The 22686-nt window shown below is 39.6% G+C and overlaps 1 protein-coding gene and 1 pseudogene across 1 annotated transcript; both read right to left on the bottom strand.

The window, feature by feature from the left end:
- Nucleotides 1-697: 697 nt before the first annotated feature.
- Nucleotides 698-2972, bottom strand: LOC121442841 (nucleosome assembly protein 1-like 2). Its single transcript, XM_041644498.1, is given in 2 exon segments — nucleotides 698-2102; nucleotides 2104-2972. Coding segments are annotated over 2 exon segments (1383 nt in total). The 5' UTR covers nucleotides 2848-2972; the 3' UTR covers nucleotides 698-1463.
- A 5077-nt stretch (nucleotides 2973-8049) lies between these two features.
- Nucleotides 8050-8472, bottom strand: LOC121442916 (annotated as a pseudogene).
- Between the last annotated feature and the right edge of the window lie 14214 nt (nucleotides 8473-22686).

Genomic DNA, 22686 nt, shown 5'->3' with positions numbered 1-22686 from the left:
GTCCCACTTGGGTTATAATTCAGTGAAATCACAAACGTGGGATGGAAGTGTAGGTAGGCAGCGATAACAAAAACAAGTTAGCATTTCCTCACTACTCACAACTTATATGTGACACAAAAGTGACCAAGAAGGCCCCTTATCCTGGAGGATGGATGTGATTCTTCAGAGCTTATCATAGGGAGAAGTCAAACATCTGAGTTTCCCCAAGGGACAAAGGCAAACTCAGCTCTGGATGGTCTGACTGTCTGTGTCCCACTGTTCCCAGTCAATGCTCCCTCCAGTGTCATAAGGTAATACATACAAATGATACTGCAAAAAGATAGATAAGAAATTTAAACTACAGGCTAGCATTTAGGAACCTGATATTTATAAAGAGTACTTACATTAATAAACAGCAATGAATTTACTGGATTGATTAAAATTAAGATTTTTGTTTCCCAGAAACCCAATCTAGATTAAAATTAGATCAATTATAAATAATTTTAGAATATATATGTTAGTGTGGGTAAATTTGCATTCAAGTATAAACACATACAAAAATAACTGTAGAAAAATCAAAATATTAAGTGTTTATCTTTGATGGATGCTTTTGATTTTAATTAATGTATATTTTCAATATTTTGTATGTGTCCTCCAATGAACATACTTACTGCCTTTAAAATTCAAATGTTCAATTTTTAAAACATGAAACACCATGAAATTTTTATTTATTTTATTTTTCAGTGAAGGAACAGAATATGAACTATATTTTCAGAAATGGTCATGTCTATTTCACAAATGACTCAATATACTAAAAAAGAAAATTATACACTGTAATCACAATTTGCACAATTACACAGAACAATATTTGCAACTTTTGAAAATACTGTAACTCACACTTCAATGATGAACAGTAATTTCAATACAACTGAGTTTTAATATTTATCACAGTTACATACAATACAAGAGCCTGTGCACAAGCTATTTATTATCAATAATAAATGTGATTTTTGCCAGAAATTCTCAACCATATGCAGGCCTCTTATGCATTAAAGCTTTAAATTCTACTGTATATTTACTGCAAAAAGATACAGGCACAATAAAATTAAGCCCATTGATTAAAGCACTAAGAAATCAAGGGACAAAATAGCAAAACACTCGTAGGGGGATTACCAATATTTTCTTTGTAAATAAATAGCCTCATTTATCACTTCTAATAATATTCACAGCCACAGATAAATAGCTACATGGCACAAGGACTTCAGGAGAATTGCACTACACACTATATTAATGTCTTTAATCATTTGCCACAGTCTACATATTTTGAAAACATCATACCACTACAATGCAAGGTCAGATTAATTAGTATTTGAATTTTTAAACTGGCATGACAGGAAAAATACAGAACACAAGACTATAATTAACTGCTTATGTCTTCAGTAACTGCATGTAGGACAGCTAATTTCAGAAGCATCTACTCTGCTTTAGCGATCAATGTCTTCTACCAATGCCTCGAGATTTTTGCAACAAGCTTTAACCTCCTCAATTGCAGCCATCCAATCATCATAAATAATTTTGTCATAAATTTCATCATTTACTTCCCTAACTACACCCTCCTGCTGAGATTCAAGTGCATCGCCTGAGAAAAATAACACTGATCTTGGAATTATGTAAGTACGTAAATTATGACCAAGTAAAAAATCATCATTTTCATCCCCTCCATTTAAGTTGATCCCATGAGGAGAGAAGAAATTGAAGAAAGATTCCTTCGGAAAATCTTCGGTCACAGTTCGGACTGTGCCCCAGATGCGATGTCTCTGTTTCTTCTTGATGGTCCTCAAAGTGACATTCTTTCCTTCATTCCAATCTATGTCGCAGCCGGTGGCATACTCAATGGCAGTTCCCCTGTAGGGGTGAGGATCATAGCATGAAAGCTTTGACTTAAGGACATAAGTCTTTGTCAACACCACATTCTTGAAATATTCATTGGGTTTGAAGTGGAATTCGAGTGTGAAGCTGAGCGGCTCCCCGGGTTCCGAAAGCTTCACTTTAATATCTGTCAGCAGCTTCAGAATAGGCTCGTCATACTTCTTAATCAAAGGAGTGATTGCTTCAACGTTTTTTTAAAACAGTCAACCAAAAGTCCGGAATCCCCTTAGGATCCTCTTCGTTGCTCTCTTCTCCTCCGGTGGCCCCGGTGCTCTCATCTTCCTCCTCTTCCTCGTCGTCGTCATCATAGTCATAATAACAGTCCTCATAACCATCATCTTCATCCACATATTCATGCACCATGCCCTCTTCATTGCCGTTAGTCTCTTCCTCCTCATCCATCGCCTCCTCAAAATAGTCCTCACAGTCTGATTTATATGCACATTCCTCTTCTGTGGGTTCATAGACTGCATTGATGATCTGACGTCTTTTTTCCAGTAAAGGTTGATACATTTCAGCGAACTTCCTTTCAATGTCATGAAATTCCCTCAGGAATTTGGATTCCAAATGGGCAGCTCTTGTTTGAAGCTTTTTAAGAGCTAACACACGGTACTTAACTTTCACCGGGAGACTTTCAACAAAATCGGTATCTAAAAGATAACCGATAAGTCGTTTTGGACGATCTGCGTCAGAGTTCTCATCAGCATCCTCGCATTTCGCCGCACCTTCCCCGGACCCTGCAGCAGCTTCGTCACCTTTTCCCTCTTCCCCGATTCCAGCAGCAGCGGATTCTTCACCGCGTTCCCCGCCTTCTCCATGCTCAGCAGAGGCACCTTCACTGCGGTCCTGACATTCCCCCTGCCCCTCCGCCATTATCTGGCTACCAAGCTCTTCCTGGTTGGATTCAGACAGTTCCTTATGATCGGCTGACTCGGCCATTGTTTTCAAAAGATCACCTGCACTTATGATGGCTAAGCCCGCAGATCAGGAGACCTGACCTCTGCAGGAAGACTCACCAATTATAGCAGATGCGCGGTGGCCGGGCGGAGATGGACCAAGCAGTGGTAGCCAGAGTGCTGGAGTGATGACAAGCAGCGAGCAGTGGGGATAAAAGGCGGTGCTGAAGCTGGGATAGCAGGATTGAAGCCTGGTGGTCTTGGTGGAGACGCAGGGTCGCCTACGGCTGCTCCGATGGCTACTGAAGAAGCAGACAGACTGCAGAGAGCCGCAGTGGGCAGACCTGCGCAAACTGTCTCTCCAGCCACGCAGGGGCTGCAGGGATTGGGAGGGGGAGGTCGGACCCGGACCTGTTGCCGCAGTGTGATTATGCAATTGTCTGGGCTTTTTTTTTTTTTTCGAGTGTATGCAGTTTGCTGCGTCACCCCTTCCCTCCCACGACTCTTCTCTAATCTTATTTGCCAGGCTGTAGTGATTGACAAATCCTGAGCCAGAAAATTAGTAGATGAATCAAGTTTTCAACTCCACTTGCCTTCCCAGGTTCTCTAATATGGCTGATTCGTCCACCTATGACTCATCTTCCATCCCCTACCCTGTGGAATTTTGTCGAAATGCAGTGTCATTCATTCAGTTTCAACTGAAATTATGTTTTCATAATTTTAAAAGGCCTATAAGGAAACAGTGACTACAGCATCAGGGCATGAAAAATGAGCAAGGCATGCATTCATCTTCCGTCTGTCACTTTGGTTATAAGCTGAGGCTCTGGGGAAGAGAGGAGGGGGATGGAGAACCTTTGAGTTCTAAAAATACCAAAAATGAGCATAGGTGGTCTTTGGATGATGTAATTGGCTGTGCTTCAAACGTTCTGTATCCTGGTTTTCTGTGTTTTTCACAGCCTGTATGATTTTAAACTGGAAATTTTTCATAATATTTCCTGATGAAGGAGAAATGACAGATGAGTAGAAGTGAAATTTGGCGCTCTCTCTCTCTCTCTCTCTCTCTCTCTCTCTCTCTCTCTCTCTTTGTGTGTGTGTGTGTGAGAGAGAGAGAGAGAGAGAGAGAGAGAGAGAGAACCTGTGTAAAAGAGCTATATGACTAGTGAGCATAGGAGAACAATAGCCCCAGTCCTAAACTGACTTTCCACTTTCCCTTTTGTGATGTTGCCTTAGCCTGTAATCACAGCACTGAGAAGGAAAACATGTTCAGGACCAGCCTACACATATAGCAGTTCTAGGTCAGCTTGGGCTCTCTCTCTCTCTCTCTCTCTCTCTCTCTCTCTCTCTCTCTCTCACACACACACACACACACACACACACACACACCATATGATCAAGCAATTCTACCTCTGGATATATGTTTTAAGAGTTGAAAACAATCTCAGATGTTTGCATATCATGTCCGCAGCAGCACTTAACATTAGCAAAACGTTGGAAACAAAGCTGGAGAGATGGCTTTGCAATTAAGAGCACTTGCTGCTCTTCCAAAGGAACCAGGTGTGGTTCCCAGCATCACATGGTGGACCACAACTATGCTTCAGGTGATCTGATGTTCTCCTCTTACTGCTGCATGCACCACACACACGTTACATACATACATGCAAAAAACTTTTAAAGCTGGAAATAGCTACAACGTCCACTGATGGATCAATGGAGAAAAAATGTTGGATGGTAATTTCTATCAGTATGTTGCATATCTTTTAATACCTAATAGAATAGTGTTTTTGAAATACTTTTGAATCTTGATGATTCAATTTTGTGTGTGCATGTGTGTATATGCCTACATATACATGAGTGCATATGTATGTGGAGACCAGAAATAGATGTCAGATGCCTCCCTCAATCACTTGCCACTTAGTCTTTGAGACAGAGTCTCTCATTGATCCTAGAGCTCACTGATTCAGGTAGATTGACTGGCCAACAAACTCCAGGGATCCTTTTGTCTCTTGTACCCCACCAGTACTGAGATTATAAGTGCACTGCAGCAGCTGACTTTCATGTGGATAGATGAAGATACGAACTTAGGTCCTCTTGTTTGAAGAGCAAGTTCTTTACTGGATGCATCATCTCCCCAGCCCAATTTTATTTTTAGTAGACCATGTTTGATGTCATAAGTAATCTCCATGTAATCGAAGGTATCAGAGACTTCCTCCTGTGTTGTTCTTAAATATTTTTTCATGAGTAAGAAATCTCTTTGTAATCTAAGGTATTGGAGACTTCCTTCTGTGTTGTTCTTAAATATTTAAATATCTTCAGTGTAGTTCTGTAGATCTCTTTATGGATCTCTCTTTGAGTTAATTTGTGTATGTTGTGTTATTAGCTCTGGCTTAGTTTCCTGCAGGAAAAGATCCATTTGTCTCAGACAGTCTAAAAAGTTTTCTTCATACCTTAATGAATTATCTTGAAACTTTTATCATAAAATTAGTTGATCGTGTTATATTAGTGAGTCAAGCATAACCCCTATTTGTTTACTTCTTCAAAGCAAGTTCAGACTATTAGCTCAAAGCATGTCAGCATCAAACTCAAATTCTTATACAACTTTTACTATAGCAAAAATAATTATATTGGTGTTTTTATAGCCCATCAGTTACTCAAAAAAAAAGCATCTAACATCTGTTAGTCATAGATTAAACAAAGCTCTAACCAGAAGACAGTCCAAAACCTCTACCTTTTAGAAGTCTGTGACCAAGGAATTCCTCATCTCACTGAAGAGCATCACCTATCCAGAAGCCAGCACTGCTTCACCTCTCCAAGAAAATGTTCTTATCCACTTCACCTTCTGAATCGTGTCCCTGTGGTATAATTTGGAAGAAGAAGGTCTCCTGTGGTCAGGGACATACCCTCTCAGTAAATTCTGTCCAAGCCTCACCCCACAAAACTTATTGTGCTGCAAAAACCTGTACCCATTTCTTTTTCCCTTGATTTGCCCAGATATCTTCCAACTCACCAGATCCCTAAATGTAAAGATTCCTTCTAGACTTTCAATTCTGTTTCATCAGTCTGCATATGCCTGTCCTTATTACCATGTCATCATGATGTCTTGATTGCTGCATCATGAATTAACTTTTACTGAAAAGTGCAAGTCCTTCTTAATTTTTTCAAAATAACTTTGACTTTTATGAGACTTTTGCAGTTCTATACATATTTTATTTATTTGTTTGATTTCTAAGACCAGGGTACACTATATAGCCCAGGCTGGCTTTGAACTATATATAGAAGCCAGGACGAAATCAAATTTGCAGCACTTCTGCTGAGTGATGAGATTACAAGATCAACATATCTAGCTCACCATATATATTTATGTTCAGCTCCTCAGTTTTTTAGGGGGAGTCTAAAAATTTTGATGATGTTATATTGTATCAATAGATACATTTAGAAAGAATAGGTATTTTAACAATATAAAGTTGTACGTGAACTAAAGTAAATTCTTTCAGTCTGTTTTAATTTCTCTAAATCTGGAATTTCTCTAAAGCACGGTGTCCTGAAGGTTCGTTCATTCCTGCCATCACAAACAGCAGTGTTTTCTTCAATTTTAAAGCTAAAAATACATTCCATTGTATGTACATACCTAGATTTCTTTAATGTTCACCTGTTTAAAAAAAACACTGAGGTTGCTCCATGTCTGTTGTAAACAACATTGCATGAGAATGGGAGAGCAACCATCTTTTCAAGATCCTACCCTATACATCTTTCCATTTTGAGCTTGTCTGAGGTTTCATTTCACAAACAAGCAGCATATGAAATAGTTTACAAGAAACAGCATAGTTTATATTGAAGAATGAAGACCTTAATCATATATTAAGAATATTAAGGGCAACAACAGCTAGCATGTTAGAAGTGCAGAAATATGGCTGCCAAAGGACACTTGGTCTTGCAAAAGGTCAGGGAAATAAGGAAAGCAGAAGTTTCAGGGTGCATATTACAAGAAACAACATGTTTCTATGGACTGAGCCTGCGGCAAAGTAGGGAGACAGATTCTTGCTAGGATCTTGGCCAAGTGTCCCATTTTACTTCTTGAATATATCTATTTGTACAGCATTGTGTTTCATCCTCAAAACCAGTCCCAGGAGTTTAATTTTACTTGTCCACTTAAATAGAACCAGGCAGCAAATGACTTAGTAACTTCTCTCTCCCTTCTTACACAGTCTGCTCCCTGCTCAAACAGCCCCTGTGCACCCAGCACAGAATTGCTTATGGAAAGCAGGCCAAGAATGAGAGGTTCTGGGTACTACAAATAAAGCAACTATGAACATAGTTGGACAAGTGTCCTTTGGTATGATTGAGTGTCCTTTGGGTATATGCCCAAGAGTTACAGTATAGCTGGGTCTTGAGATAGATTGACTTCCAATTTTCTGAGAAATGGCCATATATGATGTAGGAAATTCTTCTACATATGTGTTGCTTTTATTGGTTAATGAATAAGTATATTTTGGCCAGTGGCTTAGCAGAACAGAGAAAGGCAGGAATTCCAAGCAGATAGAGGAGGAAAGAAGGCAGAGTCAGAGAGACACCACGTAGCCACCAGAGGAGAAAAACACCCATGCGCCAGTACTGGTAAACCATGAGCCATGAGGTAAAACATAAAATAATAGAAATGGGTTAATTTAAGATATAAAAGCTAGCTATCAAAACACTTAAGTGATTGGCTAAGCGTTGTTGTAATTAATACAGTTTCTGTGTGATTATTTTGGGTGTGGGTGGCTGAAAACAAATGAGTGGGCTCTGCCTACACATATAGATTTCCAAAGTGGCTGTACAAGTTTATATTCCCACAAACAGTGGAGGAGTGCTCCCCTTGCTCCACATCCTCTCCAGCATGAACTGTCACTTGTGGTTTGTGTGTGTGTGTGTGTGTGTGTGTGTGTGTATTTCAAATTTTATTAAACTTATTTACCTGAAATTTGTTTACAGAGAGGAAAAACAGATACAGGACTTCGAGTAGCTTATGGGACAGTCATTATCTTTTAAAAATATTCTTCTTTCTTCTACACACACAATCTTTCCTTTTTACAGAATAAAAGCTAGATGCAAACTTTTGATGTAAACTTATCTCATTGTTAACTCTGTTGATGAAGATGGGAGACATACTTGTTCATAGTTCAGTTAAATGACACAAACAAAAGCTGTTCCCGCAGACACAAACATGCCCATGTCTCAGTAGGACTGTGTGCTTTGCCTTCACACCGCTTCACTTCTTCTTCCCTTTTCCCTTTTTACTGTCCGCTCCTTGCTGAAGACTTGGGTCAGCACCTCCTGTTTTTTGTGTCCTTGTTTTTAGCTTAGTTATCATTTCTGCTACACACAGCATCACTGACTTACGTGACAAGAACTGGACAAGACGGAGGCTTCCTGTTTGAGCTGAACCTGGACTCTGCCTCTGTACTGAACATCACGGTTCCATTCTCTGGAGTACATTTTGTTTTCCTCCTGAAATATGTTCAGTCCGACTGCTGAGCATACATCCTGAATCTCAGTAGGTAGGGTTTTCTACAGCCTTACTTATGGAAATCTGCCTCCCCTCCACTGTGGTCTTCTTAGTATTTAAATAAGTGGAGTAGATACAAATAAACCTGTCCTGGTTGGCTGGGGACCGCCTGGCTGCGCAAGCCATCTCCACAGGCATCCCCATAGCCCTGCCAGCCCACCAGCCCGAAAACCAGATCCACTTCTCTTTTATGACCTTAGCCATTCTGACAAGTGTAAGATGGAATCTCAGAGTTGTTTTGATTTGTATTTTCCTGAGGGCTAAGGATGTTGAACATTTCTTTAAGTGTTTCTCAGCCATTTGATATTCTACTACTGAGAATTATCTATTTATATCTTATTTATTGGATTATTAATATTGTTAAATCATTATTAATTGGATTATTTGGGGGTTTTGATGTCTAGTTTCTTGACTTGTTAATATATTTTGGAGATTTGCCCTTTGTCAGATATGAGGATAGTGAAGATCTTTTCCCATCCTGTAGGCTGCTGGCAATTTTGTCCTATTAACAGTGTCCTTTGCCTTATAAAAAACTTTCAGTTTCATGAGGTCTCATTTATTAATTGTCAGTCTTAGTGTCTGTGCTACTAGCTCTCTATTCAGGAAGTTGTCTCTTGTGCCAATGCATTTAAGGCTATTCCCCACTTTCTCTTATATCAGGTTCAGTGTGCCTAGATTTATATTGAGGTCTTTGATCCACTTAGGCTTGAGTTTTGTGCACGGCAATAGATATGGATCCACTTGCATTCTTCTACATGGAGACATCCAGTTATATCATCACCATTTGTTGAAGATGATTTCTTTTTTTTCCATTGTACACTTCTGGCTTCTTTGGCAAAAACAGGTGCCTGTAGGTGTATGGGTTTATGTCTGGGCCTTTGATTTGATTCCACTGATGTGCCTGTCTGTGGATTCACCTGTTTATTTATACCAATACCATGTTGTTTTTATTAATATAAGCATTATAGTAGAGTTTGAGATCGGGGACGGTGATACCTCTGAAAGTTCTTTTATTGTGTAGGATTGTTTTAACTATAGTGGGTCTTTTGTTTTTCCATATGAAGTTGAGTGTTGTTCTTTCAAGGTCTGTACAAAATTGTGTTGAAATTTTGATGGGGATTCCGTTGAATCTGGGGATTGCTTTTGGTGAGATGGCTGTTTTTACTGTTAATCCTGCTGATCCATGAGCATGGGAGGGCTTTCCATTTTCTGATATGTTCTCCAATTTCTTTTTTCAAAGATTTGAAGTTCTTTTTTTGCTTTTTTTATTTATTAAAAATTTCTTCCTCTTCCCATCCCTCCATTTCCATCCCACTCCCCCACTATCCCTCCCCCTCCCTCTCCAGTCCTAAGAGAAGTCAAGGTGCCCTGCCCTGTGGGAAGTCCAAGGCACTCCCCCCTCCATCCAGATCTAGGAAGGTGTGCATCCAAACAAGGACTTGAAGTTCTTATCATACAGATCTTTCATTTACTTACTTACTTACTTACTCAATAAAGTTATCCCAAGATATTTCATATTGTTCATGAATATTGTGAAGGATGTTGTTTCCCTGAATTTTTCTCAAAAATTTTATCTTTTGAATATAAGAAGCTTATTGATATTATAGTTAATCTTGTATTCAGTCACATGACTAAAGGTGTTTATCAGTTATAGGAGTTCCCTGGAAGAGTTTTTGGGGTCATTTATGTACACTATCATATCATCTGCAAATAGCAATACTTTGACTTCTTTCTTTTCAATTTGTATCAGTTGATCTCCCTTGGATGTCTTATTGCTCTAACTAGAACTTCAAGTGCTATATTAATAGATAGAGAAAGAGTAGACAACATTGTCTTGTTCTTGATTTTAGTAGAATTGCTTTGAGTTTCTCTCCATTTAACTTGATGTTGGCAATCAACTTGCTGTATATAGTCTTTATTATGTTTAGGTATGTTCCTTGTATTCCTGACCTCTCAAAGATTTTTGTCATGAAGGGGTGTTAGATTTTGTAAAGGACTTTTTCAGCATCTAATGAGATGATAATGTGGATTTTTTCCCCAATTTCCCTATATGGTGGATTATATTGACTGATTTTTGTATGTTGAACCATTCCTACATCTCTGGGATGAAGCCTACTTGATGGTGGTAGATGATCTTCTTGGTGTGTTCTGAGATTTGGTTTGCATGTTTTTTGTTTACGTTTGCATCTATGTTCTTGAGTGAAATTGATCTTTAATTCTTATTCTTTGTTGAATTTTTGTGTGGATTGGTTATCAGAGTGATTGTTGGCCTCATAAAATGAATTTGGCAATGTTAGTTTTGTTTCTATTTTGTAGCATAATTTGAAGTATATTGACATTAGCCCTTTTGGAAAGTCTGGTCAAATGTTGCTCTAAAACAGTCTTGCCCTTTGCTTTTTTTGGTTGAGAGACTTTTAATGACTTTTTCTATTTCCATGGGGGTTAAAGGTATATTTAAATGGCTTATCTCATCTTGATTTAACATTGTTAAGTGGTATATATACATAAAATTATCCATTTCTTTTAGATTTTCTAATTTTGTGGAGTGTAGGATTTTGAAATATAACATCATGATTCTTTGGATTTTTTTGGTATCTGTTGTTATGTCCCTTTTTTGATTTCTGATTTTCTTAATTTGAACATTTTCTTGTAGAAGGAGTGGCGGGCTGTGTTCCCACCCAGCTCCTGCATGGCTAGCTTTATCCAAAATAATTACACAGTAACTGTATTCTTTTAAACATTGCTTTTGGCCCATTAGCTCTAACGTCTTATTGGCTAGCTCTTACACATTGATTCAATCCATTTCTATTAATGTGTATTGCCACTTGACTGTGGCTTACCAGGACGAGTCTAAGTGGTGTCCATCTTGGAGAGGAGAGCTATGGCGACTACCTCACTTCCCTTCTTCCTAGCATTCTGTTCTGTCTACTCCACCTATGTAAATTCTGTCCTAGTAAAAGGCCAAGGCAGTTTCTTTAGTAACCAATGAAAGCAACACATAGAAAGAAGACCCACCTACATCATTTCTCCTTTTTCTGTTAAAAAAAGAAAGGCTTTTACTTTGACATAGTAAAATTGCATATAACAAAACAGTTATCAAGCAAGAATTACAATTACAATATTTATATCTATTTTATCTTTTACCATAACAAAGGAAAACTATAACTAACCGTTCTTCAACTCCATCAAAGACTCCTGAAGGATATAATATTACCTAAGTAAACAAGAGGTAAGCAACTTCCAAAACTCTAGAAATTACAGAAACCTCTCGTTGCCTGTACAGTCACTCAAAGTTCATTTGTACCATTGGGGCATCCATCTTCAGCCTTCAGGCCCATAGTATCCAGCAGACTTTTCCACGAAGCAGGAAATTTCAAAGTCAGTTCAGTCACTATCTGCTGTGTCCTGCGGAATGTCTAGCAGACTCTTTCATGAGTCCGGAACCCCAAAAGGCCATCTCAACTTTAGGCAAGTTCAGCAGTCTCTCTCTGCGGGTTCTCTGTCTCCAGTTTATGCAACAGCCCAGGCAAGAGCAGTTTCTTGCCCAAATGGCTAACCAACTCCATAAAAAGGATCTTTGATGCCCATCTTCCTCTTGAAGTAGATTGGTGCTGCCAGGAGCAGACGAGTCTCATTGTCATGAAAAACCCTAAATTATTATTTTTTTTACATTTGAATATTTTTTATTGAGAAAAGGAGAAGAAAAAAAACAACTTTCCACCTCCTCCCAGCCTCCCATTTCCCTCCCCCTCCTCCCACCCTTCTCCCCTTCCTCCCACCCTTCTCCCCCTCCCCCCACTCCTTTCCCCCTCCCTCTCCAGTCCAAAGAGCTGTCAGGGTTTTCTGCCCTGTGGTAAGTCCTAGGTCCTCCCCCCTCCGTCCATATCTAAGAAGGTGAACATCCAAACTGGCTATGCTCCCACAAAGCCAGCACATTAAGCCGGATCAAAACCCCGTGCCATTGTCCTTTGCGTCTCATCAGCCCCCTAAATTATTAAAACATTTAAAATGCCATATTCTGTAGTCTTTGAAAGATATGAAGAATGCCTATCTGAAATATATCTCTACCTGTCTAGAAAATCTAACATGACTACAAGCTTGACTATTATTGATGATTATTCATTAATAACCTATATTTCCTGATTATACATTACATTTTTAAATGAACTACACAATCACAATACCTTAATCAACATCAGAAATACATATACATATAATAAAACTGACCTTAAAATCCATACCAATGCAAATTATTCATATCTATATCATATCCCCCTTTAAATGTAAAAGAACATCTGTAAACAATATCTGGGAATATGGACATAGTTGTTTCTCTCCAAACTGCTTCGTGCTGAATGGGGGCGCTGTTAATCAGATCTTTCGTGATGTAACCTGTGTGCCAGGTTCATCTCAGTCGGCAGCTGAGTGAAGTAATTTTTTGAGGGTATTCACAGCAACCTTTCAGGAGGGTGTGGTCTATCATACCATATTGAGATAGAAGCAATCCACAGGGTCTCATCCTCTGTGAAAACAAAAGAAGAATCTCTTTTCCAAAGTATCATATCCTTAGATCCAAATTCTAAAGTCATAATACCCTTATGATATCCATTCTGGTTTAGCTTGGCAGCCCATATAATAAAATGTCTCTCTGTACTTAGCTCCTTTACAGTCAAAAACTTTAAAGAAAACACAATAATACAAAGAATCCAGACTCTGTGAATTTTCCATTTTTACGTGGCTTGTTTTTACTCTATCACTTTACTTTATTCTGTCTCTTTAAAGACTTTACCCTTTTTTATGACATTAACTTTATTTTCTATATTCTTTTTCTTCTCTCTCCCTTCCGGCTGTTACTATTCACTGTTTGAGCAGAGTATTATGATCTGTGAGTCTACTCCTAAATAAATAACCGTCTATTATATTCAATTCTGAACTAGTGTGGGATATCTTTTAAGCGTTCTTCTTCAGTGATGTTTCTCTGATTTCTTTCTCAGCCCATTTATAATCTGTGTAAAGGAGAGCTGCTGATTTTTTTTTAGTTAATCTTGTATCATGCTACATTACTGAAAGTGTTTACAAGTTGTAGAAGTTCCTTGGTAGAATCTTTGGGGTCACTTGTGTATACTATCATATCATTAGCAAATAGTGAGAGTTTGACCTCTTCTTTTCTGATTTGTATCCTCTTGATCTCCTTTTGTTGTCTTTCTAGCTAGGACCTCAAGAACTATATTAAATAGATAAGGAGAGGCTGGACAACCTTGTCTTGTTCCTGATTTCAGTGGGATCAGTTGGATGTTGGCTGTTTGCTTACTGTATATTGTCTTTATTATGTTGAGGTATGTTCTTTGTATCCCTGCTCTCTTTGAGAGCTTTATCATGAAGGGATGCTGTATTTTTGCCGAAAGCTTTTTAGCATCTGATGAGATGATCATGTGGTTTTTATTTTTCAGCTTGTTTATATGGTGGATTGCGTTGACAGATTTTCATATGTTGAACTATCCTGGCATCTCTGGGATGAAGCCGCCTTGATTATGGTGCAAGATGGTTCTGTTGTGTTCTTGAATTCAATTTTCCAATATTTTATTTAGTATTCTTTGCATTAATGTTCATGAGTGAGATTGGTATGTAACTCTCTTTCTTAGTAATGTCATTCTGTGGTTTGGGTATCAGGGTAATTGTAACCTCATAAAAAGAGTTTGGCAATGTTCTTTCTGTTTCTATTGTGGAACAATTTGAGGAATATTGTTGTTAGTTCTTTGAAATTTTTGTAGAATTCTGAGCTGAAACCATTTGGTCCTGGGATTTTGGGGGGGGGCAGGGGGAGACTTTTGATGACTGTTTCTATTTCTTCAGCAGTTATAGGTCTGTTTAATTTGCTTATCTGGCCTTGATTTAAATTTGGTAAGTGATATTTATCCAAAAAGTTGTCCATTTCCTTTAAGTTTTCCAATTTTGTGGAGTATAGGTTTTTAAAGTATGACCTGAGGATTCTCTGTATTTCCTCTGTACCTGTTGTTATTGTCCTCATTTTCACTTCTGATTTTGTTAATTTGGATATTCTCTCTCTGTCTTTTGATTAGTTTGGATAAAGGTTTGTCTAATTTGTTGATTTTCTCGAAGAACCAACTTCTTGTCTCATTGATTCTTTGTGTTGTTTCTATTTTGTTGATTTCAGCTCTCAATTTGATTATTTCCTGCCATCTATTTCTCTTGAGTGAGTTTGCTTCTTTTTGTTCTAAAATTTTCAATCATTCTGTTAATTCACTAGTGTGGGATTTTTCCAGCTTCTTTATGTAGGCATTTAGTGCTATGAACTTTCCTCTTAACACTGCTTTCATTGTGTCCCATAAATTTGGGTATGTTGTGTGAACATTTTCATTTAATTTTAGGAAGTCTTTAATTTCTCCCTTTATTTCTTTTTTGATCCATTGATGATTCAGATGTGCGTTGTTTAATTTCCACGTGTTTGTGGGCTTTCTGGAATTAGTGTTGCTGTTGAATTCTAGTTTTAAACCACGGTGATCCATAAGATACATGGAGTTATTCCAATTTTTTGTATGTCTTGTGGTTTACTTTGTTATCGAGTATATGGTCAACTTTTGAGAACGTTCCATAAGGTGCTGAGAAGAAGGTATATTCTTTTATGTTTGGAAGGAATATTCTATAGATGTCTGTTAAGTCCATTTGAATCATAACATTTGTTAGTTCCCTTATTTCTCTGTTCATTTTTTGTCTGACTGACCTGTCCAGTGGTGAGAGTAGAGCGTTGAAGTCTCCCACTATTAGTTTGTGGGGTTTAATGTATGATTAAAGCTTTAGAAGTGTTTCTTTTACATATAAGAGTGCCCTTGTATTTGCGGCATAGATGTTCACTATTGAGATTTCCTCTTGATGAATTTTTCCTGTGACTAATATGAAATGTTTTTTCTTTATCTCTCTTGATTGATTTTAGTTTCAAGTCTATTTTGTTAGATATTAAGATAGCTACACCAGCTTGTTTCTTAGATCAATTTTATTGGAAAATTTTTTTCTCAACCCTTTACTCTGAGGTGATGTCTGTCTTTGAGGTTGAGGTGTGTTTCTTGTATGCAGCAGAAGGATGGATTTTGTTTTCATATCCAATCTGTTATCCTGTGTCTTTTTATAGGCGAGTTGAGTTCATTTATATTAATGGGTATTAATGACCAATGCTTGCTAGTCCCTGTTATTTTAGTTTTTTGTTGGTGATGTTGTGTGCACTTTTCCTTTTGGGGGATTTTGCTCCTATGAGATCATCTGTTGTCTATGTTCTTGTGGGCTTAGCTGACTTCTTTGGGTTGGGGTTTTCCTTCTAGTACTTTGTGTAGGGAAGGATTTGTGGATAGGTGTTGTTTATATCTGGTTCTGTTGTGGATTATCTTGCTTTTTCTGTCTGTGGTAATTGAAAGTTTTGCTGGGTATAGTAGTCTGGGCTGGCATCTATGGTTTCTTAATGTCTACATAACACTTGAACAGGACCTTCTGGCTTTCATCTTTCCATTGAGAAGTCAGGTGTTATTCTCATAGGTCTGCCTTTATATGTTACTTGACCTTTTCCCATTGCAGCTCTTAATATTCTTTTTTTTTCAAAATGTAAATGAAGTTTATTTAAGGAAGCAAGATCTCCTTGGACTTGGGTTCTATGTCTCCTAAGTTTCCCTAACTTAATTATCCCGATTCTTCTCTCATACCCTTGATCCTCTTTACCAGTTGTCTAGAGTCTCAAAAATACACAGCAGGGTCTCACTACATTCCAGTCTACTTCTTGAAACACCTCCTTGAAGTTGAGACCCATGCCCTGCAGACTAACAGCCACCTTATATGTTTTTTTATATATAGCTAAATATATATTTATTTTTATTTAGATATATATATATATGGCTAAAATAGTTATGACTGTGTAATATAAATGTATATTTATATACACATATTTCATGTAGTTCAAGTAATAAATGTGTTAAATAAGTAAAATAATAATTGGAATAACCTATAAAAGCCTACCACTTTAACCTTGATTGTGTCACATTCCAGTCCATCCTGGTATTATTTTCAGGCTCTCTTCTCACTCTGATTTAAAGTGGGTGGTTATGTTTAGTGTTTTGATTATTATGTGGCAAGGGGACTTTTTTTGATCCAGTCTGTTTGGTGTTCTGTAAGCTTGTATCTTCATAGGCATATCTTTTTTTAGGTTAGGAAAGTTTTCCTCTATAATTTTGTTAAATATATTTTCTGTGCTTTTGAGTTGGACTTCTCCTTCTTCTATACCTATTATTCTTAGTTTTTATCTTTTCATGGTGTCCCATATTTCCTGGATATTTGGGGTTAAGCTTTTGTTAGAATTAACGTTTTCTTTGACTGATGAGTTTATTTCCTCTACTGTATCTTCAGCGCTTGAGATTCTCTCTTCCATCTCTTGTATTCTGCTGTTCATGCTTATATTTGTCGTTCCTGCTCATTTTCTCATAATTTCTGTTTCTATAATTTCCTCGGCTTGTGTTTTCTTTATCGTCTTTATTTCAGTTTTTAAGTCTTGAATAGTTTCTTTCATATGTTTGATTGTTTTTTTCTTGGTTTTCTTTAAAGGATTTGTTGATGTCTTCAAATTTTTGTTTGTCTTTTCCTCCATTTCTTTGAATGGATTGCTCATTTCCTCTTTAAGGGTCTCAAACATTCTTCTAAAGTTATTTTTAGGTCATTTTCTTCTGCTTCATCTATATTTGGTTGTTCAAGTCTTGCTGTTGTAGGGTCTTTAGATTTTACTGGTGTTGTGTTGCTCTTTGTACTGTTGCTTGCATGTGTTCTTACCTTGTCTACCCATCTTTTCCTCTAATTGGTGTAGTTGGGGCTGTCTGTTACTCTGGTGATCAATCTTCCAGGTGCCAGTGGATCCAAGGCTCAGATAGTTGTTCCTCATGGTGCGGTCAGTGCCACAGTTCCAGTCACCCAGTTGGTCACTCCGTGTTCCTGGAGGTTGCTCAATGCTCCCAGGCTTTGCTCCACTCCTTTGGAGTTTGCTGTCTCAGGTCTCTTCTAACTTTGGTTGTTGGCGCAGACCTGTTTCTGTAAATGTCCTTGATCTGGATCCATTCCTGCAGAGGTCCCTGGCTTGGGGTTGGTCCTGTAAAGGTCTCTGACTCTGATATACTCCCTCAGGGGTCCCAGACTTGGGTGCACCTAGATCCACAGACATCCTGGCTCAGGCCTACTCCCTCAGAGGCCCCGGACCTACAGAGATCTCTGCTTCCTGCCTACACCCTCATAGGTCCCCACAGAGGTCTCTGGCTCTGGCCCACTCCCTCAGCGGTTGCTCTCCTGTACCTGGTCCTGTGGAATTCTGTCTCAGGTCTTCTCTGGCCTAGGTCGGTGGCTCACTCCTATTTCCATAAATGTTCCTGGTCTGGATCTGCTCCCACTCACGTGGAGCTTGTCATCTAGGCCTGCTTCGGCCATGTTACATTCTTTTATGCTGTGGAATATTTGTTTAATGATGCAAAGATATGTTGCATTCTTTATGTTGCATTTGTTAACTCTGTAAATATGTGTTACTTTGCCTGTCTAAAACACCTGATTGGTTTAATAAAGAGCTGAATAGCCAGTAACTAGACAGGGGAGAAGAATAGGTGAGGCTGGCATGCAGAGAGAATAAATAGGAAAAGGAGAAGAGCAAGAGCTAGAAAAAGAGAAGGGGACACCAGGGGCCAGTCACCCAATCACATAGTCAGCCATGGAGTAAGAAGAAATGAAAGAGTTATAGACTGGAGAAAGGAAAAAGCCCAGAGACAACTTGCTAGAAACAAGCCAAGCTAAGGCTGGGCATTCTTAAGTAAGACTAAGTCTCCAGGTACTTATTTGGGAGCTGGGTGGAGGGCCCCCAAAAGAGTTTTAAAAAAACCTATACCCAGAATAGCTAAAAATAATTCTGAACAATAAAAGAACTACTGGAGGCCTCACTATTCCCAATTTCCAGTTGTACTACAAAGCTATTAATATTATAATAAAACCAGCATGGTATTAGAATAAACAAAAAGATATGGCCATTGAAAAGAGAAAGACAACCTAAGTATAGGGTAAAGGGTACTGGAGCAGGAAATCAATCTCTGAACACCCTGACTCTGAAGCCAGAGTCAGTGAAAGAAACACATCCTGGATCCGAGAGACCCGAGCCAGGGGAAGAAACATCTTTATCCCTGAACCCAGAATCAAAGAAACATGCCCTGACTCTGAAGCCAGTGCCAAAGCATAATTTGTCCCTAGAATCAGAGTCTGTGAAAGAAATATACCCTGGTCTTAAGATTAGAGTCAAAAAGCTAAAAAGAACCAATGAAAGAAACACAATTTTACCTTGAAATCAGAGCCATCTCTGCCCCTTCCCAACTGCCCAACTGAACCACCCAGTCCCCAGGCAGGAAACCAACCAATCACTGAGCACTCTGACTCTGAACCCAGAGCCAGTGACAGAAACACTCTGGATCTGAGACCTGAGTCAGAGAAAGAAACATCTTTATCCCTGAACCCAGAACCAGAGGAACATGCCCTGGCTCTGAAACTAGTGTCAAAGAAACACACTTTGTCCCTAGAATCAGAGTCAGTGAAAGAAATATTCTCTGGTCCTAAGATTAGAGTCAAAAGGCTAGAAAGGAACAGTGAAAGGAACCCAGTTTGACCCTGAGATCAGAGCCATTTCTGCCTTTGACCAACTAAACTAACCAATCCCTGAGCAAGGAAAACTAACCAATAACTCTTCTCCCTGGGAAAACTCTGCCCCTAAGAAGCCTTATATAAGCCTCTCTGCCTGTTCAGTTGGAAGCTGTCTTTATCCCTCCCCCCTCCCCACACAGAGGCAACCACTCTCCTGGACTCTTCCTTCCCAAATAAATCTCTTTCTCAACAGAATCTTGAGTGACAGTCTTCATTCGCCAGTGCAGAATAAAAGACCCTGGCTGGGATGTCCCTTAGGGGACTGAGCTGAAAAACCTTGCTGAGATGCTCTCTTGGTGTGTGTGTGGGGGGGGGGTGGCTTAAGGATGAGCAAAACAGAAAACCTCGCTGGGACGCTTCCTAAGCAGGGCTGAGCAAGGCTGAGCAGAAAAAGTAACAACTTTTCGCTGGAGCCAGAAGTGATTGCTACATTTCTGCAGGGGCTTCCCCTTTAGTGGGGTGTTAGCAAAAGAAATAACATCTTAGGCCTGAGAAGTAGCAGATAGCTCTGCTAGAAAGTTACTTCCCTTAGGGGAACAAAGCAGAGCTCAGCTTTAGCGGCTCTCCAGGAGAGGAACAGCATTGTTGTAGCATGCAGGGACATCCCTGCACCCCATCTTCAGGTAGCCTGACTTCCCAACAAGTCAGGACACGTCTCCCCCAAGGCAGAGCTGTCTTATTGCAGCTCCAGACTCCAGAGCTATTTTTACTGTGGCTCTATACCTCCAGGACTGAGCTGTCCTACTGTGGCTCCAGCCTCCAGAGTTGTCCTATTGCAGCTTTCTGCCCCTCCAGAGCTGTCCTATTGTGGCTCTAAATAAATGTAGCCAGGCTTCCGGATAAGTCAGGATATCTTTGCAGCTCTAGAGGTTTAATACTCACACTCCCCTACACTAAGACTTGAAAACTGATTTTGTTTTAACAAATTCAACTTTTTATTGGTTCTTTGTGGATTTCACATCATGCATCACAATCCCACTTATCTTCCTGGCCCTTCCCATATGCCCTCTACCCTTGCAACCTCCCCAGGATAAAACAAGATAAAATTTAAAAAACAAAGAGAAAAAAGGGAAAAAAAGAAAAATCTCGTTGTGAAAGCTTAGTGTGACACAGTGAGTCATCCTGTATGCCCTTCAGTCCATATAGTATTACTTCCAAGTGTTCATTGCAATGAGTCACTGGTCCAGTTCAAGGTGTCTGGTTTTTACTACATCATCAATACTGAACCCTTACTGGGGTTCCTCTTGGATCTCTTGTTGTTGTTCTGTGTCACAGAGATTGTACTTCTTTGGGCCTGCAGGGTTGATCTCATCACGTGCTCCAGCAGGTCTTAGATGGGGTGGATGATGGGATGGATCAACTCATAGCTCTGGTTTTGGGTCTGGGTGATTGATGGTCAGCCCACCAGCTCTCTTTTGTCCTCAATACCAGGTGAGCTCTCCAGCACCACCCCAACTAACTCACCCTATGTAGTAAGCACCAAAGGTCAATTCTCTTGATCTTGTGTTCTTAAGATTGGCTCACCCACATCTATACCACTAGGGCCAGCTCTACTGTGTTACCTAGTGGAGGTTTAGGGGCCACTATGCCCATTGCTGCAGCTGGTGGGATTCAGGGCCAGCTCTCTCACTCTAGAGACCCCAGGAATGGCTCTTCTACCTGTTGTAGGCCTAAAAGAGCATGAGGGGACTTCTCTCACTTGCCCGTGCCACCGTATGGTAGCTAAGGGGTAGGGCTTGATCTCTCGTGCTCATGTTCTTGGGGCCAGCTTACCCACACCTCCATCAATGGGGTAAGCTCTACTGTGTTGTCCAGGCAAGGTACAGGGCCTACTCTCTCTAGTGATGCATCTGGTAAGGGCCAGGGTCAGCTCTCTCATTCTGATGTAGATGGCAAGGGGCATCAGAAAGGTCATCTTTTTGTCTCCCTTACCACATGTCAGACAAGGAGCTCAGGGTTAGCTCTCCCACACTTACAACCTTAGAGCAGACTCAACCATGTCCCTGCCTGCAGGGTTGGCACTACTGTGGTGCCCAGGTGAGATCTTCTCTCCTAAGTGCTGTAGGCAGTGAGGGGCAAGGGGCAAAAGCCCATGCCACATTACAGACAAGAAGTGGGGCTATGTCTCCCTTGTTTATGTCCTCAGCGTTGACTCACCTGGTCATCTCTGTTGTATTGTCCAGGTGAACTTCAGGGCCTGTTCTCTCTAGTGCTGAAGCCAGTGAGATGCTGGGCCAGCTCACTGGTTCTCGTGACCTCAGACCCAGATTTCTCACCTGTCACAAGTGGTGAGGGGTCAGGGGAACACCTTCCCTTGTTCATGCCACTGTATGGCAGATGAGGAGTGAGATCATACCTCCCATACTCATGTTCTTGGAGTCAGATCACCTTATCCCTGTCAACAGAGTCAGCTCCATTGTGCTGCTCAGGTGAGGTGCTAGATCAGCTCTCCTGCCTGCCACAGGTGGTGAGGGGCTAAGGGGGTTTGAATACAGAATTTAATCAGGAAAATTAATTAAGAATTAATCAATCTCTGGGGACAGAATGTGGGACAGAGTGAGGAGAGAGGCAGAGTACCCTAAGGACCATTGGAGGTGATAAAATGACTGGACAATATAAAATGATCAGACATTTAAAAATTAAGACTGAAAAAGAATGTCTTACCCTGTCCCTCTCGTAAGCCAAAACAGGTGTGTTTGGAAACTTTAAATATGTTAAATATTAAAATTATAGCTTTTTTCCTTTAAAAAATATCTTGGGAAAAGCAGTTTTTCATATTTTAAATTAAAATCTAGCTAGACCATAATATTTGAAGCTGTACACTAAGAGGTTGCTGGGTTGGCAGGGTGCTAATGCAGTTCTTAGGTCTATCACACCAACAGAGGCGCTAAGGGTGGAATCCTGGGTAAGCCTGGCAGCTGGGAGCTTTCCTCTTGTAGTTCATCAGCTTCATCAAGGTTCCCTCCCTTCCCCTCCTTCCAGGGCACCTAACTGCCTGGGAGCAACTCCCCCACAAAAATATTTTTGATTCTCTCTTTCTTAATAGTTTCTATGTAGTTAATGGAATTATATTTACAAGATTTTTGGGTTTTGTTTTTTAGAATTCACAATTTCAAAAATACCATATAATATGACCTCTTTGAACAGAAAAAAAGCACTCATAGAAAAGGAAGGTGCTCAAAACATGGCTGCCCTTATCTTATTGCTGAAAATAGATAAACTTAGGTTAACAAAGAGACGTCACAAAAATGAACTGTCAGTCTGTTAAGCAGCCAACTGCATGCCACTTCTACAATGCAACATAGAGAGTCTATGCCCACCTCCTGCTCCACACATCACAACTTTGCTTCAGTGTGTGCCAAAGTCCCAGATGAAAATTCTTACAGTCTCAGGATTGATACCAAAAATGGAGAGTAACATCACCATCTCAGCATCCTTTAAAAGTAAGAACAGAATCAAAACAACAAAATAAAGCAAAATTGTTTTTTCTTAAAAAAAATTCTTTAATATCCAACAAGTATACTAAGGTTAGCTTTCAACTAGATATTAAGCTAAGGTGATACAAGACTAAGTCAAAAATCACTACCAAATGTGATTCAGAGAGACTGAAAAGGAGAAAGGAAA

Source organism: Microtus oregoni, unplaced genomic scaffold (assembly GCF_018167655.1).
Source record: "Microtus oregoni isolate MIOR12 unplaced genomic scaffold, Mior012 000097F_ref0000449, whole genome shotgun sequence".
Classification (NCBI taxonomy): domain Eukaryota; kingdom Metazoa; phylum Chordata; class Mammalia; order Rodentia; family Cricetidae; genus Microtus; species Microtus oregoni.
The sequence above is the reverse complement of the archived record's forward strand: the minus strand, read 5'-3'. Positions and strand labels throughout refer to the sequence as shown.